Genomic DNA, 13,693 nt, shown 5'->3' on the forward strand with positions numbered 1-13,693 from the left:
GTGAGACTATATATAAAGTGTGTAATGCAATTTTAAATCAGCCTTCCACGGGTGTATTGTCATGTGAAGATGTGGCAGCAGCCATTGCAGGAGTCCATCTTTTTACAGCAATCTCCCTGCATTACAGGAAAGCCTTCATCCACTTTGATTTCTCTGTTGGAGAGAAATTATTGCAAATTATGTTTGTGGTTCAGTGATGAAAAGGTGCAAGAGACAATTTGGCAAAGCAGGATTTAGATTCTGAAATGTTTTCTAATTCAGCAGTGCATTTTCAAAATTGGCTGACTGGCTACAGCGTCTGCTAGAGTTCATGTAAGAGTGAATTGTTGATATTTCCACTGACCTTTCCACAGACTGGACAGCTTGATGGTGGTAATAAGCTAAACAAAACAGACCCAAACTGAGGCCGAGATGGAATTACGAGTGGGATTTAGGATCACCCTGGTCTTGGTCATCCTGGCCTTGACTCTTTCTAGTGAGAGAGTGGAAGCACAGAGGGCAGGTAAGACCATTGAGATTGAAAACTCTAGACCTTTTATTGACTGTATGAGTGTTGTGATTAAATCCTCCTGTATCTGCCTACTCCAGGGTGTAAAAGTGTCCACTATGACTTGGCGTTTATCCTGGATACCTCATCCAGTGTTGGAAAAGAGAACTTTGAGAAGATCAGACAATGGGTGGCCAACCTGGTGGAGTCTTTCGACGTGGCCGCAGACAAGACGAGAGTAGCTGTAGTTCGCTACAGTGACAGACCTACCACTGAGTTCAACCTGGGGAGACACAGGACCCTGGAAGATGTGAAGCGAGCTGCCCGTAACATACGCTACCTGGGGGGAAATACAATGACCGGGGATGCTATCAGCTACACCACCAACAACATCTTCACGGAGCGGAACGGAGCGAGGCCCATAGCCAGAGGCATCCAGAGGGTGGCCATCCTCCTCACAGATGGCCGAAGCCAGGATTATGTTCTGGAGCCCTCTAAGGCAGCTGCCAAAGCCGGCATCAGGATGTTTGCCGTGGGCATCGGGGAGGCACTGAAGGAGGAGCTGGAGGAAATCGCAGCCGAGCCAAAGAATGCCCACGTCTTCCATGTGACGGACTTTAATGCCATTGACAAGATCAGGGGCCGGCTGAGGAGGAGGCTGTGTGAGAGTAAGTCAGCCATCAGGCTTGGTGCCAACACATCACTCACACTGAATGCCACATGGCCTCTTTTTGAAGCCTCACTTTGAAGTCTGCCTGCCTCACCCTGAACGTGCACTTAATCAAATTAGACTCTTATTTTAACCTTTAACCACTATACGGAGGAAAAGACCCAAACCACAAAACCCCACCCTAACCACAAGGAGCTGCACATGTACACTGTGCTGTCATGGCCTCTATGTGAGTGAATATGAAGGGTGTGAGGGGGATGTTGCAAAAACTGGCTTGTAAGTGACAGTTTTCTAACCAAGACATTTCTGTGGTGCAGCTGCCTTTTTCACTGCTGCTCTGGTGCAGAGGTGTTTAGCACTGGAAAGCCTATCTAACCTAAATAGTTCTTCCAAGAGTGTGCTGAGAAAGTCCTTCAACACAGGCACACAGGCATAAAAAGTAATTAACATAGCTGGATGAATTAGCAAAAATAGGCTCAAAAGTGAAGCAACAGCTTTATGTTGTCCAGTAGCTGTGTGAAGAAGTGGAAGAAGTATCTGCGTGTGAGTGTTTTCATGGAGAAGATGGATGCTTTGCACTCCAACGCTTGAAATTCCTGCCTAAAATTAGCCAGACAGGAAAGAAAAGGATGCCATAAGTCTTAGCCGCAAACAGCAAATACAAAAACGGATATGACATGATTACATGTTTTAGTGCACAGATGAGCATCGACAAACTCTCACTTTAATTTGGCTCTAAATTGTCAGGATATGGCAAAAGCAGAGATTCCTCTGGAGAAAGACTCTAAAACACCTTCATTCTTTTTTAAGGCCATATCATCTTGCAGAGTGATGTTGGTGCAAGGGCAGCACAGAGATCCATTTTATAGCCACTGACCTTTGACCTTGCTCTTTGACTCCGCAGCTTTTCAAACTGCCAACCAATAATGTAGGTTACATATTGCGAAACATGCCGTACAGTTTGTAGAACTAACCAAAGGCTATATTTACACTGAACGAAAGTTCCACTATTTTCTTTTGTAATCTCTGAAATCACCACGAGTGAGTCTCTAAGTATATCAGCGGTCAGCACAACTGGCTCACTGAGCGATGCAAGTTATTTTCACCCAGAAAATTATAGATCTAATGTTTCAAGTGGGTCCAGTGGAGCCACTCCAGTGTCCATGCTGAATGTTTTCACCTTTTAATCTATAGGTTTAAAAAAGATCACTGTTTATTCTGCACTGCACTGATTCATTAACGCGCGTGTGGCCTCGCTTAAGAATACCAGCTCACAACACTTGACCTTACATAACCCCAGTGACACAGAACTCAATCATCAAAGCCCTTGTCTAACACCTGGAGTGTGTTTAAAAGATTCAATAGTCATAATGATGAGAGGTGACATGGGTAATAATAAAAATTAAAAATGTATGAATCTCCGGCGGCAAAAAAAAAGTATGGTGGTAGTTTAGGCTTCTGCTGATGCTATGAACCTGTCTGAGACATTCATTTCCAAATACAGGTTTTACATTGCTTCCATTTTAACTCACAGCCGGATGCCTAAATTATAGTTTCAGGCCCACAAGTGGAGGGAGTAGCTTGGCTATCTAGCATGCTAAGTCTCAGAGCTGTGCAACAACACCGTCTTTAAAAAAAGGGTGACGCACTTCCATTCATTCACAGAATGGTAATTTTTGGTGGACGTGCTGGTTTAAAAAACAATATAAACCGAGTATCCCATCTGAGATCTTCCAGTATCACTTAAAAAAGACTTTAAGACAGAAGTAAAAAGACTTCCTGAATTTCACTGCTAAACAAACAAGAAGTCAGACACAAACAAGGGCGAAGTATACAGCTGAAATTAAAAATAAACCATGTGAAACTGAGATAACACTCTTGGAATGACTAAAAAGTATGCATATGCTGACAGTTAAATTAGCTGCTTGGATTTTCCCATTAGGCATGCTCTGGGCTATGCATGAAACAGAAAAACAAGCCATGTCAACAGAGCTGTCCTCATAATGAATGCCACAAAGGTTAAAAGCCTCTCTGACGTGATGATTTTTATAGCTGTGATTTAAAGAAAATTGCAGGGTTTAATAGTTGATGTTTGGCAGCTACTTGATCTATTAAGGAAGCTGGAGTCTCTCGCTGTGATATTTCGGGCTACAGATAATATTTAGGACTGACAGTCAGGGCACAGACACATTGTTGGGCTAATAATAGGTATAATTAGAAGTTCCTCCTCAGATTGATTACAATCTGAAGACAGGATCCTGATTGACTGTTGTTGCCTGATCCACAGTATGAAAATGAATCTTGCCATGTAAGATGGGTGAGAAAGTTTTATTAATATTCATCCTGTTGGTTGTAAGGTGAAGCAGATCAGAGTGATTTTTAAACACTGTTGAGAAGACATTCAGTCATTGAACAAATAAACCAATCAGCAGCATTAGTTAGTGGCATCGATGGGACATTATTCTCTGCTGCAGCCCTGCTATTTAAAGTGGAGTGTATTCTCACACTAAGATCTTGCCTAGTGCACTTGTAAAAGGTCAGTTCACTTAAATGTAAAAACAAACATGAACTGATGTTCTGTCTGTACCTTGCCATTCAGATTGTCTTGGGTTTCCTTTGGTTTTAAGGTTGGGAGTTTTATGCATGGTGCTCACAATATTGAAACATTACTTTAAAATAAGACAAGTCTACAGCTACGCAAGGCTGCACTTACAGTAGACACAGCAGTAATTTGAGCTAAATGCTACTGCCAGCATGCTAACATGCTGAAAATTACAATGCTAACATACTGATGTTTAAAAGGACTGTTTAAAATGTCTCACTCTCTAAAAGTAAGTATATACTACTAAGTTAGCAAGTCTACACCCAAGTTTGCCTCTGTGAGGCTGTACATGAACAAAGTGCTGCTTTGAGCTCAATGTCAGCATGCTAACATGCTCACAGTGATCATGTTAGCATGCTGACCTTTACCATGTTCACTAGCCTACTGCAGCATGTCAGCATACGAATACTGTACATGCCAATTAGCACTAAACATGAAGTACATCTGAAGTACAAATTAAAAATTGACGTCACAGTGGCACTAGATGAAAAGTTAAGGGACCATGAAAGTTATTATAGCCTAATTCATCCTGACATGACATGAATGTCTCTGTGCCAAATTATACAGCAAGTCACCCAGTGGTTGTTGAGATATTTCAGTCTGGACCAAATTAGTAGATTCACTGACTGACCAATATTTCCAGCCTTTGACCTATACCGGTAGACAGTCTATAAATTCATGTGTCTTTCCAGAGACAGCATCTCTGTTACTCCAGAAAATCCACGGACCCACTATGAACAGTTTCCATAGGAAGTCCTGTGTATCACTGCTGGAACATTCGTTTTTACATTTCAGTGAGAGCCATAAACAAAATTCACCACCTCCATGGTTGAATGGATGTCAATCACATGTCTAACCCAATGTTTACACATATTAAACCGAACAGGATACATATCTGCATTCTTCAGAAGTGAAGCTGGCATCTCGACGCAAATAGAAAACACCCCTCCTGCCAATAAAAACTCAGCCTGATGGTGTTGCCTTTCTCACTGTCATCACCATCACTGAAATATGCGTGAGTGGTAATATAAAACTGTTACTGCTCATGGGCTTGTGGATGTGCCCCCTGCACTAGCACAGCCACCCCACCCCTCACTCACTCACTTCACTCCCCAGACATCAGACAGGAGAGATAGAGGGCAGCCTGTCTGGGCGGGTGCGCTTCAGATCACATATCAGTCCAGAGACTGTGTTTCAATGAGATCACCACTTCTTAAAACAATCCAACACTTCACACCTTTTACACTTGACCCCTTATAAGGTTTCACAATGACTGCATTTTGGAGTGAAACAACAACACGATTAAATTTCCAGCAGGAAAATATGAGGTTACAAACAAGAGTTTCAACAGTTTCTCTCCTTTTTGTTCCTATCAGAGCTTCACATTTTGACTTACAGCATTGCCACACTGAACTATTGTCCTTTCTCCTCAGATGTCCTGTGTCCAAACATGAAGGTTCAACCTGATCGCTTTAAGCCCGGCAGCACCAGTTATGGTCTTGAAGAGGTTCCAGGTATGTGCAAACTGCTGCTTTCCTAACGGCAACATGCAGCGCTGGCGATACTTGACAACCACAAAGTCAACTCTTTATTTTGCAAAGCATTTCCTACACTCCCAAATTCAGCTGTGTCACATGAAGAGAAAAAAAAATTAGATTTTTTTACTTGCTTATATGCACAAATTTAGACAGTTTTCACCTGCAATTTTCCTCCATTTTCATCCAATTGGAAACTGAATTGGTTTTATTCATGATTTGAAAAGAGCTGTTTTCTGACACATTCAGTTTCTGTCTTGTTTTACGCTGCCAGCATGAAAATAGTTGCAAAAACAAAATGCTGTCAAATTTGAATTGACCCATTTTACCCACTTTACATCACAGGAAAACATTTTGGAAACCTAATTGCTGTGCTTTAGAATTTGACATTGACTGTCATCCTTTTCCATTTGATATGACAACAAACAGGTTTGAGTCAGGTAATCCATCAAACTGAGTATTAAGCGAATTTATTTATTTATTTTATTTGTCGAAGTTGTAGCAACATGCATTTAAAAATGATTAACACAATATATAGTATGTATGATTTATAGCTAAAGGAAAAGTTAGACATTTTGGGAATTTGCTTTCTTTCCAAGTTATTTGAGAATATTAGCGGCACTGTAATGTTTATAAGGTACTATGACGCTACTACCAACAGCCAGTTAGCTTAGCTTAGCATAAAGTCTGCAGGGGGATAGCAGATAGCCTGGATCTCGCCAAAGGAAACAAAATCCTCCTACCACCAAGAATATACCCTTGACAATAACTGATGTGAAACAAGTTGTGGTTCTACAGGTTTATTACCTTTGGATATAGAAAGTTAGCTGTTTCTCCTCTGTGTTTGTGTTACATTAAGCTAACTGGCTCCTGGTGATAGCTTCATATTGACTCATCTACTGTAACTCTGAGCAAGAAAGCAAATGAGTATATTTCTCAAAATGTCAAACTCTCTAAATGCAGCTGTTATTTTCAAGTTCAGGGACTAAACTAGTCTTTTACCATGTGAAGCGTATCATTAGCTCTCCATCGTTTCATGCTTTTATTTCATACATTCCAAGCTGCTGTTTTAAAGTTTTCTCAGAAGTCCTGAGTAGCGTTTATCCAGAAAGGTCGGATGTTGTTACAAGAGTGTCTTTTGGGGGATCTGAGTTCCTGTCTGTGTCTCCCACCCACATCCATCACACTAAGAGAGAAAACAGATGACTGTTTGGGCTCCTGATGTGTTGAACTTCATGGAGAGAGAAGCTGTCAGAGTGCTGGAAGCTGTGTTTTTGAAATGTTGACTCTACACACAGTTGGCTGGCATGTTTGACGTCTGCCAGTGTTTGAACAAGGGGTCAATGGATGTAACTTTCTTCAGACCAAATTTTGCCATGCAGATGCTGATATATATATATATATATATATATATATATATACATTTTTTATGTATACCAATTTTTTTTTACAGTTTTGTAAAAAAAAAAAAAAAAAAAGCTGCTGGCATTTGCTGGCATTTGCGGGCAAGAAGCTTACCACATGAACGCTGGGCAGGTTGTCAGTCTATGACATAGGCAACATGTGGACAAACAAATGCAGTTTCCCCTTCATCTAACCTGCCTGTCTTTGGACTGAGGCAGGAAACCCGAGCAGCTGGAGGAAACCCATGCAGACATAACATGCAAACTCCACACAGAAAGACCCCAGCTGGCAAATGACTCAGACACCAGTCCTCTTTGCCATAAGGCAACGACGACTGTATAATAACAACACAGTTAAATATAAAATGCATATTTATCTATTTGAAAATAAAATAAAATAAAAAAACAAAGAGAAAATTTTATTTGGCAAGTGAATAAAATATATTGTTTAAAACCACACTGCTCTCATTGTATATGTGAGGAAAGCATCATCATATCAGAGATGGATGACATATTAATTTAAATTAAATTTAGTAGAAATACTCAAAATACAAACAGCCTATATCAAAACTATATTTAAGTACAGAACTTGAATAAATGTTCTTAGTTACTTTTGACCACTGAAACTAAGTTAGTCTTGGTCCCTGCTTTTATAGAGAACATTTTAAATTTGATATCACAAACTGATACACTCCGTTCTCTAAAGTTGTTTCTACAAGGCGGCACAGTGGTTCAGTGGTTAGCACTGTTTCCTCACAGCCAGAAGGTTCTGGGTTGCTTGCATGAGGTTCTGTCAGGTACTCTGGTTTCCTCCCACAGCCAAAGACTTGCAGCGTAGGTTAACTGACTGAGTCTTCTTTTCCCACAGGTTTGAATGTGATTGTGAATGGTTGTTTGTCTCTATATGTCAGCCCTGTGACAGACTGGCGACCCACCCAATGTCAGCGACCCTTAAAGGATAAGCAGTATAGCTAACGGATGGACGGATGTTTCTACAAGAGTTTTTGTCAAAGTAAAAAAACAGCCAATCAGCAATGATTTGGCAGTAGAGAGCAGAGGAGTGTCTGCTTCTGATTAGAGACGACAGCATCACTTCCCACTGTCGAGACACATTAGCACAAACTTGCCACTGGGCAAGTGCTAAATACGTGATTTCACTTCACTTCTAAACCACATAGGAATTAGAACAAAGTTTAGATAAATCACTGAGACCTACTGATGTTTTCTTAAGCAGATGTACCACTTTGTTGGATGCTGTAAGCACTCTGACTGGAATAAACTCTATGGGTTGTGTTTTGTTTGTCTTTCTATCCAAGTCTTGTTCCACTAGAAAATTATATGAGAATTCTTTTTTTTTTTTTTTTTTTTTTTTTTTACAGCCAATAGCTAGGTTATTGTGGAATACACCATAAATATACTGTGCTCTACACTGATTTATATTTCTTTTACATTTGGCCACCAGCACCACAAATGAAATGGTGTTCCCTAAGAGCTGCTGGTCACTATAATCATTTTAAATCTTTAGTTACTGTCGTGATGTAAGGTTACTCATTTAGAAATGGACCTCTACATCGTAATGGTTCCCACAGTGTGGTCCAAGGAGGGAATTTAGTTTTCTTTCTACTTTAGATGTTGGCACAGTGAGAGAAGGATGACTATTGATTTTCTCTACCTATAACCCAGACAGTTAAGTCATAGTCAGATCTACTGTCAGAGCCCGAACCTGTGCTGGGCCCCACTTGGGGCAAAGTGTTATCAAACAGCAGTCTGAAGTCTGAAGCTCCGTGACATGACAAAGATGTTCGGGGTTTTCCAGATGGCATTAACTCTGTAACTGTGGCCTAGCTTCAAGATGTACATTGTCAAACTTGCTTCAGTTTGTGGCTGAACACATAAAGATTTTCTCTACATACAGCGATGCTCTAGATAAACAGTACTTATCGTCACTACACCAGCAGCTCCTGAAGGCTCCCGCTTATAATTACACAACAAATGTGCTCCGTGCTGGTGCAGAGAGGGAGCGTAATTCTCAGTGAGAAATGTCAAGACTATTTGCTACTGATTATGTTTTGACAGCCAAGAGAGCTGTGGTTTGAGTCAGACTTGTATTTATCATGGGCTGTCTAGTCTGACCCCTCGGGCTAGCGAGCACACACAAGAGGCTGCGGAGTCTCTGTGGCTCTGCGCTCACTATCTAACGCACAAATGTTGCCATCTGCTCTGATTAAAAGAACGCCGTGTGTACGTGTTTGCCTCCCCCAGTCAGTGAACTCATCTGGCTTTTCCCGCAGATCACCCCATTGGTCGTTTTTGGCTTTCCAAAATAACTTTTTCGGTTGATTATACACTATCCGCTGCCAGTCCAAATTACAGCTCTGTGCTCAGATGGCCCTCGTGCAGCCACTGAAACGGCGCAGTGAGCAAATGTGCACAATGCAAGCACGGCGACAGAGACAATCAAAGGCCGGCAAAACTCACAGCTTCCTCGAGCGCCCCATCAGCCAGACTGACAACCAGCGGAACATGACTTCTGTGTAGCATCACCAGTGCTCAAAAGATAGGGCTGAAGCACTGGATGACCTTAGTCGACTTTTTCACTCGTTAAATTGTTTTCACTGATCATTGTGTTAATGTTAGACTGTTGTTTTGATTGAAAAGTAAAACACATACTTTGACCTTTTTCATCCAATTAGCTTGAGGTGCTGTGTTCTTATAGACTTCACATCTAACATCAGAGAATAGAGCTCCAACAGATTTGCAAGTTATCCTGATTGGGACTATAGTCTCTAAGGTCTTTGCACAAAGCAAGCATAGTGCAGTTTTAGAAAAACTATGCTAATAACATGAAATAACATGACAAAGCTCAATAGACAAAGTTCAGCATTAATCTCTAATTCTCTGTCCTAGTAGAACAAAATGTGCTTCATCTAAAGTCACTTTGTGTGTGAAGCTGACTGAAGTTTTTTTTTATCAAGATTAAGCAAATAAACTGTGTTGAACAAAACTTTTATCTTAAAACCTTATTTAAACCAGCTTACAAGTAAGGTACATCACTAAAGCTGCAGTGCAGTAGGAGACCTTGGTGTAAGTACATCTACTCAATAAGTTCAAGGAGATCAAGTAAAGCAGTGCACTGGAAGTGCTGGTTAGGCGTGTTAGGGTGAGGAGGTGCTCTCAGAGGAGATGAGACTTCAAGAGATTCTTCGAGGATAGAGAGGGATGCCCCGCTCTGATGGCATTCAGTAGCTTGTTCCACCATCAGGGAACCATAGATGAGAACAGTCTGGTCGGCGATTGCCTTGTGTGCATCACACAAACAACAAAAAATTGAGAAGAACTGACAAACTGAACGCTCTGTGTTTAAGTCACAGAAGAGACAGCACCATCTCCTGAGCGCTAGAGGTAACTGTCACAGGTAAAAGTGGATAAATGGCATCCCAAATGAATGAAAGTCAATGAGAAAAGTTCTTCCTCGTGTATAAACAAGTCACAGTGTGAGTTTAAAAAGTCTCATTAGCACACAGTAATCTGTAATCCCTCGCAGTGCATCTGCACACTTTGTGGCCTTTACTGACAGATGAAGACCTCTGATCCCCTCAGTTATTCAGTCTGTCATGACCACACTTGTTTATAATGTTATTTTTTACTCAAGAGCAGCCCGTGTGTCTCACCACCTGTTTCCAGGCTATTTCTAATGACATCCACTAAGCTTTTGCCAGACTTTCACGTTACCACCTGAATGTTCTGGTTTCCTCTTTTAAAGATCCGTGCAGTGGTTTTAATATTCCCACCGGAAACCTTACATCTCATAGACTTTGCTGCATTACTGAGGCCTTTGCAGGAATATGTTGAGGCTGTCCTCATCTTGTTGACTCACTAATGACACAGTCAGCTTTCAGAAGACCTCAATCCACACAACATAACCACCAGCCTTCAGTGAGATCTGCTGGACAAACTGGCAGCATTAGTGCCGCACAAGCTCTCATCCTGCTGGCATTGCCATAGCTACAGCACATGTTTGTTGTACAAGGGAGTGTCCTTTCTGAACCACCTAAATATGGCCTGTGGTCACCCACTTCAAATCACACACTGCAGGGCAATGTACACACACGTGCACACACCCTCATACTCACACGAGGACCTCACGAGCAATGGCAACTAGTTTTTTCCTCTGGCAGCAAATCTAACAGATGCTGAATGGCCGTCAAACGGCTCTATTTTCCAGTTATTCAGTGATATTGCGACTTGAATCTCTCTCCAAAAAGCCACAAACACAGTGGCTGCAGGGTGTGGTGGGACAGACCCAATTAAACCTCAGTATACCCCTAGAAACTGACAAAACCATAAGTCAAGCTCACGACGCAAGAGCCTGGTGTGCTTATTTATGTGCATGTGAGACTGTCTCGAGTCCAACTAGGCTATTTTACTGTGCCGCTGCAGGGTTCGACCTGATGGACTACTTCAATGTGAGAGATATTCTGGGAAGCAGAGTTGATGAGGGCCAAAGTTCTTATGTTCGCCTTGGCACCATGCCCATTGTACAGCAAACAGAGTAAGTGACATCCAGGTACACTGCAAACAATACACCACACATTATCGGTACATATGTTTGACAGCACCACCTCCTGTGGATTGTGTTTGCACCCTGTCACATGCAAATTCCCACTGAATACAGTTTACAAATAACTGGACCAATGAGTTCTGTGTGTCATTTAGTTTGTGCTCTGATGCAAAGATAGCTTTATTCAGGTATATGTACCAAAAATGAAAAAAATATTGCTGAAAATTATTAGAATGGAAATAAATTTAGATTTTAGATAAGTAATGACACTGGTGATTTTAAGGAAGCTAAGGAAAGGAAACGGTATAAACACAGTGGTTATTAGGTGAAACATAGACGCTGTGTTTGATTTTGGGTCTCTACATTAATATATAAACTGTTACAGCATCACTGCAACTCCATGTAGAATGAAATGAACCACAGTTTATACTAGCAATAATGTTGTGCTTTTCTTTCACAGAGACGTGTTTCCTCAAGGGTTGCCGGATGAATATGCCTTTGTGACGACATTCAAATTCAGGAAAACCTCAAGGCGTGAAGATTGGTACCTCTGGCAGGTTTTTGACAAATATGGAATCCCACAGGTGGGTAGGCCAAATATAAATAGTAATAAATGTGACTTTTATGTGTCTGGATTTGACCAATTATAAGAACAACAAATGTGCTCAGTACACTGACTATTCAGATTCTCCTTAAAATATAATGTTTAAAACATGGAAGTAATGTATTTATGCCTGTCAAACCAGATAGAAATAAAATCCAGATTCCTGATCCAAATTTTTAAATTGCACTATACTATAAATAATACTGCAGTTATTCAAACTAGAGCAGGACTAACTTTTTCCTACAAATTTTATGTCCCCCAAATCTTAAATTAACCAGCAAAGATTTACCTCCAAAGAAAACCATGTTTAAATTGTCTGAGCTCAGCGATCTCTGGACTTGAACTTGACTGCATGCATTGTCCAGCTCCTGTGGTTAACATTACCCTGCCTCTGATTTGTCAGGTGTCCATCCGTCTGGACGGTGAGAACAAGGCGGTGGAATACAACGCTGTCGGGCTGACAAAAGATGCTGTCAGAGCTGTGTTCAAGAACCCTGAAGTTGACAACCTGTTTGACCGCAACTGGCACAAGATCGCCCTCAGCGTGGAGGCCAAGGCTGTGTCTCTGTATCTGGACTGCAAACACATCCAGACCCTTCCAATTGAAGACAGGGAGGACATTGATATCCAGGGGAAGACAGTGATTGGGAAGAGGCTGTATGACAGCGTGCCAATTGATGTGAGTCACCTGCATGTGTTATACTAATGCAGTTAAATGAAGCATTATGGGAGGTAGTGGTGCATTGTCTCCCTTTATAGCCCGCTCTGGAGATTCTGTATTGTGTTGTTTTCTTGAGATTGATGTGTTCATCATTTGTCTGTCTCTGTGCAGTTTGACCTCCAAAGGATGATGATTTACTGTGATTCCAAACATGCAGAGCTGGAAACCTGCTGTGATCTACCCAATGGACCTGTGAGTATTATCGGTTGTTGACCTGCTGTCTGTAACCTTGTGAAACCAGGTATTTTAGCAGCTTTAAAGCATCAAAGATTTGTTTATCTACAAATATAGTAATGTATAGTAATGATGTAGATTTCAAAAGAGGGTATAGTAGATTTGTTTCTACTTGCAGGTTACATTCACTCAGTGAACTCTCCTTATGCTGTAAAATAGCCTCTAATTCAAAGCACAATTGCTTGAAAACACACAGATTAACATGGACTGTTTTTGGCTTTCTTACCTATTGTAGATAACATGCTAACAAGCTAACTTAGTAAAACAACAGAATACTGCTACTAGCCACTTGTACAGTCTACTACTGTAGTGCTAGTGTTATAAGTGCTAAGGCAGTGAAGTAGATGTGCTAAGCAGCAACATGTAATTAGTTAGCCTTCAAGTGTTAACAGCTGTATTTTTGATATTTGGAGCCAGGTTAGCTGTTCACCATATTTTCAGTTTTTATGCTAAGCTAACTGTTTTCTGGCTCTAGCACCAAACTTTCTTTCCCTAATGAATAACTATATAATTATGACTATTCCCTTAACAAGTTCCTTGTACACACCATTGACTTCCAGTATGGTCACATATGTGTGACATCACCTGAAAGACATGTATTGTGTTAAATTAATATCAGATCACCACCTCACTCACACTATCAGTCATTTTTTGGTTTGATGATCACTGTTGGCTCAAATTTCATCTTTGCAGTGCCCTAAGAAAGTGGTGACAGAGGCTCCCCCACTAGCGATCTCCACTCCGACACCTACTGTTGTGGAGCAACAAAGAGGCCCTCAAGTCAACTGCTCCTGCTCTGCAGGAGAGAAGGTACAGCTCCCTGATTTCTCCAGACGTTACCCCTGTCTACTACCTCCACAGATGAGTGGGAATCCT

The 13,693-nt window shown here is 41.2% G+C and overlaps 1 protein-coding gene across 2 annotated transcripts in view; it reads left to right on the forward strand.

Annotated features, from left to right (window-relative positions):
• Window positions 1-13,693, forward strand: part of col22a1 (collagen, type XXII, alpha 1) — a 61,266-nt gene that overhangs the window by 8,563 nt on the left and 39,010 nt on the right. For both annotated transcript variants that reach the window (XM_071499294.1, XM_071499295.1), the window contains exons 2-9: window positions 354-502; window positions 589-1,155; window positions 5,193-5,273; window positions 11,138-11,249; window positions 11,719-11,842; window positions 12,266-12,541; window positions 12,695-12,775; window positions 13,511-13,627. In XM_071499294.1, coding sequence (XP_071355395.1) covers window positions 412-502; window positions 589-1,155; window positions 5,193-5,273; window positions 11,138-11,249; window positions 11,719-11,842; window positions 12,266-12,541; window positions 12,695-12,775; window positions 13,511-13,627 — 1,449 coding nt within the window. In that variant the 5' untranslated portion in view covers window positions 354-411. The remainder of the gene's footprint in view (window positions 1-353; window positions 503-588; window positions 1,156-5,192; window positions 5,274-11,137; window positions 11,250-11,718; window positions 11,843-12,265; window positions 12,542-12,694; window positions 12,776-13,510; window positions 13,628-13,693) is intronic.

Source organism: Trachinotus anak, unplaced genomic scaffold, assembly GCF_046630095.1.
Source record: "Trachinotus anak isolate AG129_WGS33_773 ecotype Australia unplaced genomic scaffold, CSIRO_AGI_Tana_v1 ptg000016l, whole genome shotgun sequence".
In the NCBI taxonomy this organism is placed as follows: domain Eukaryota; kingdom Metazoa; phylum Chordata; class Actinopteri; order Carangiformes; family Carangidae; genus Trachinotus; species Trachinotus anak.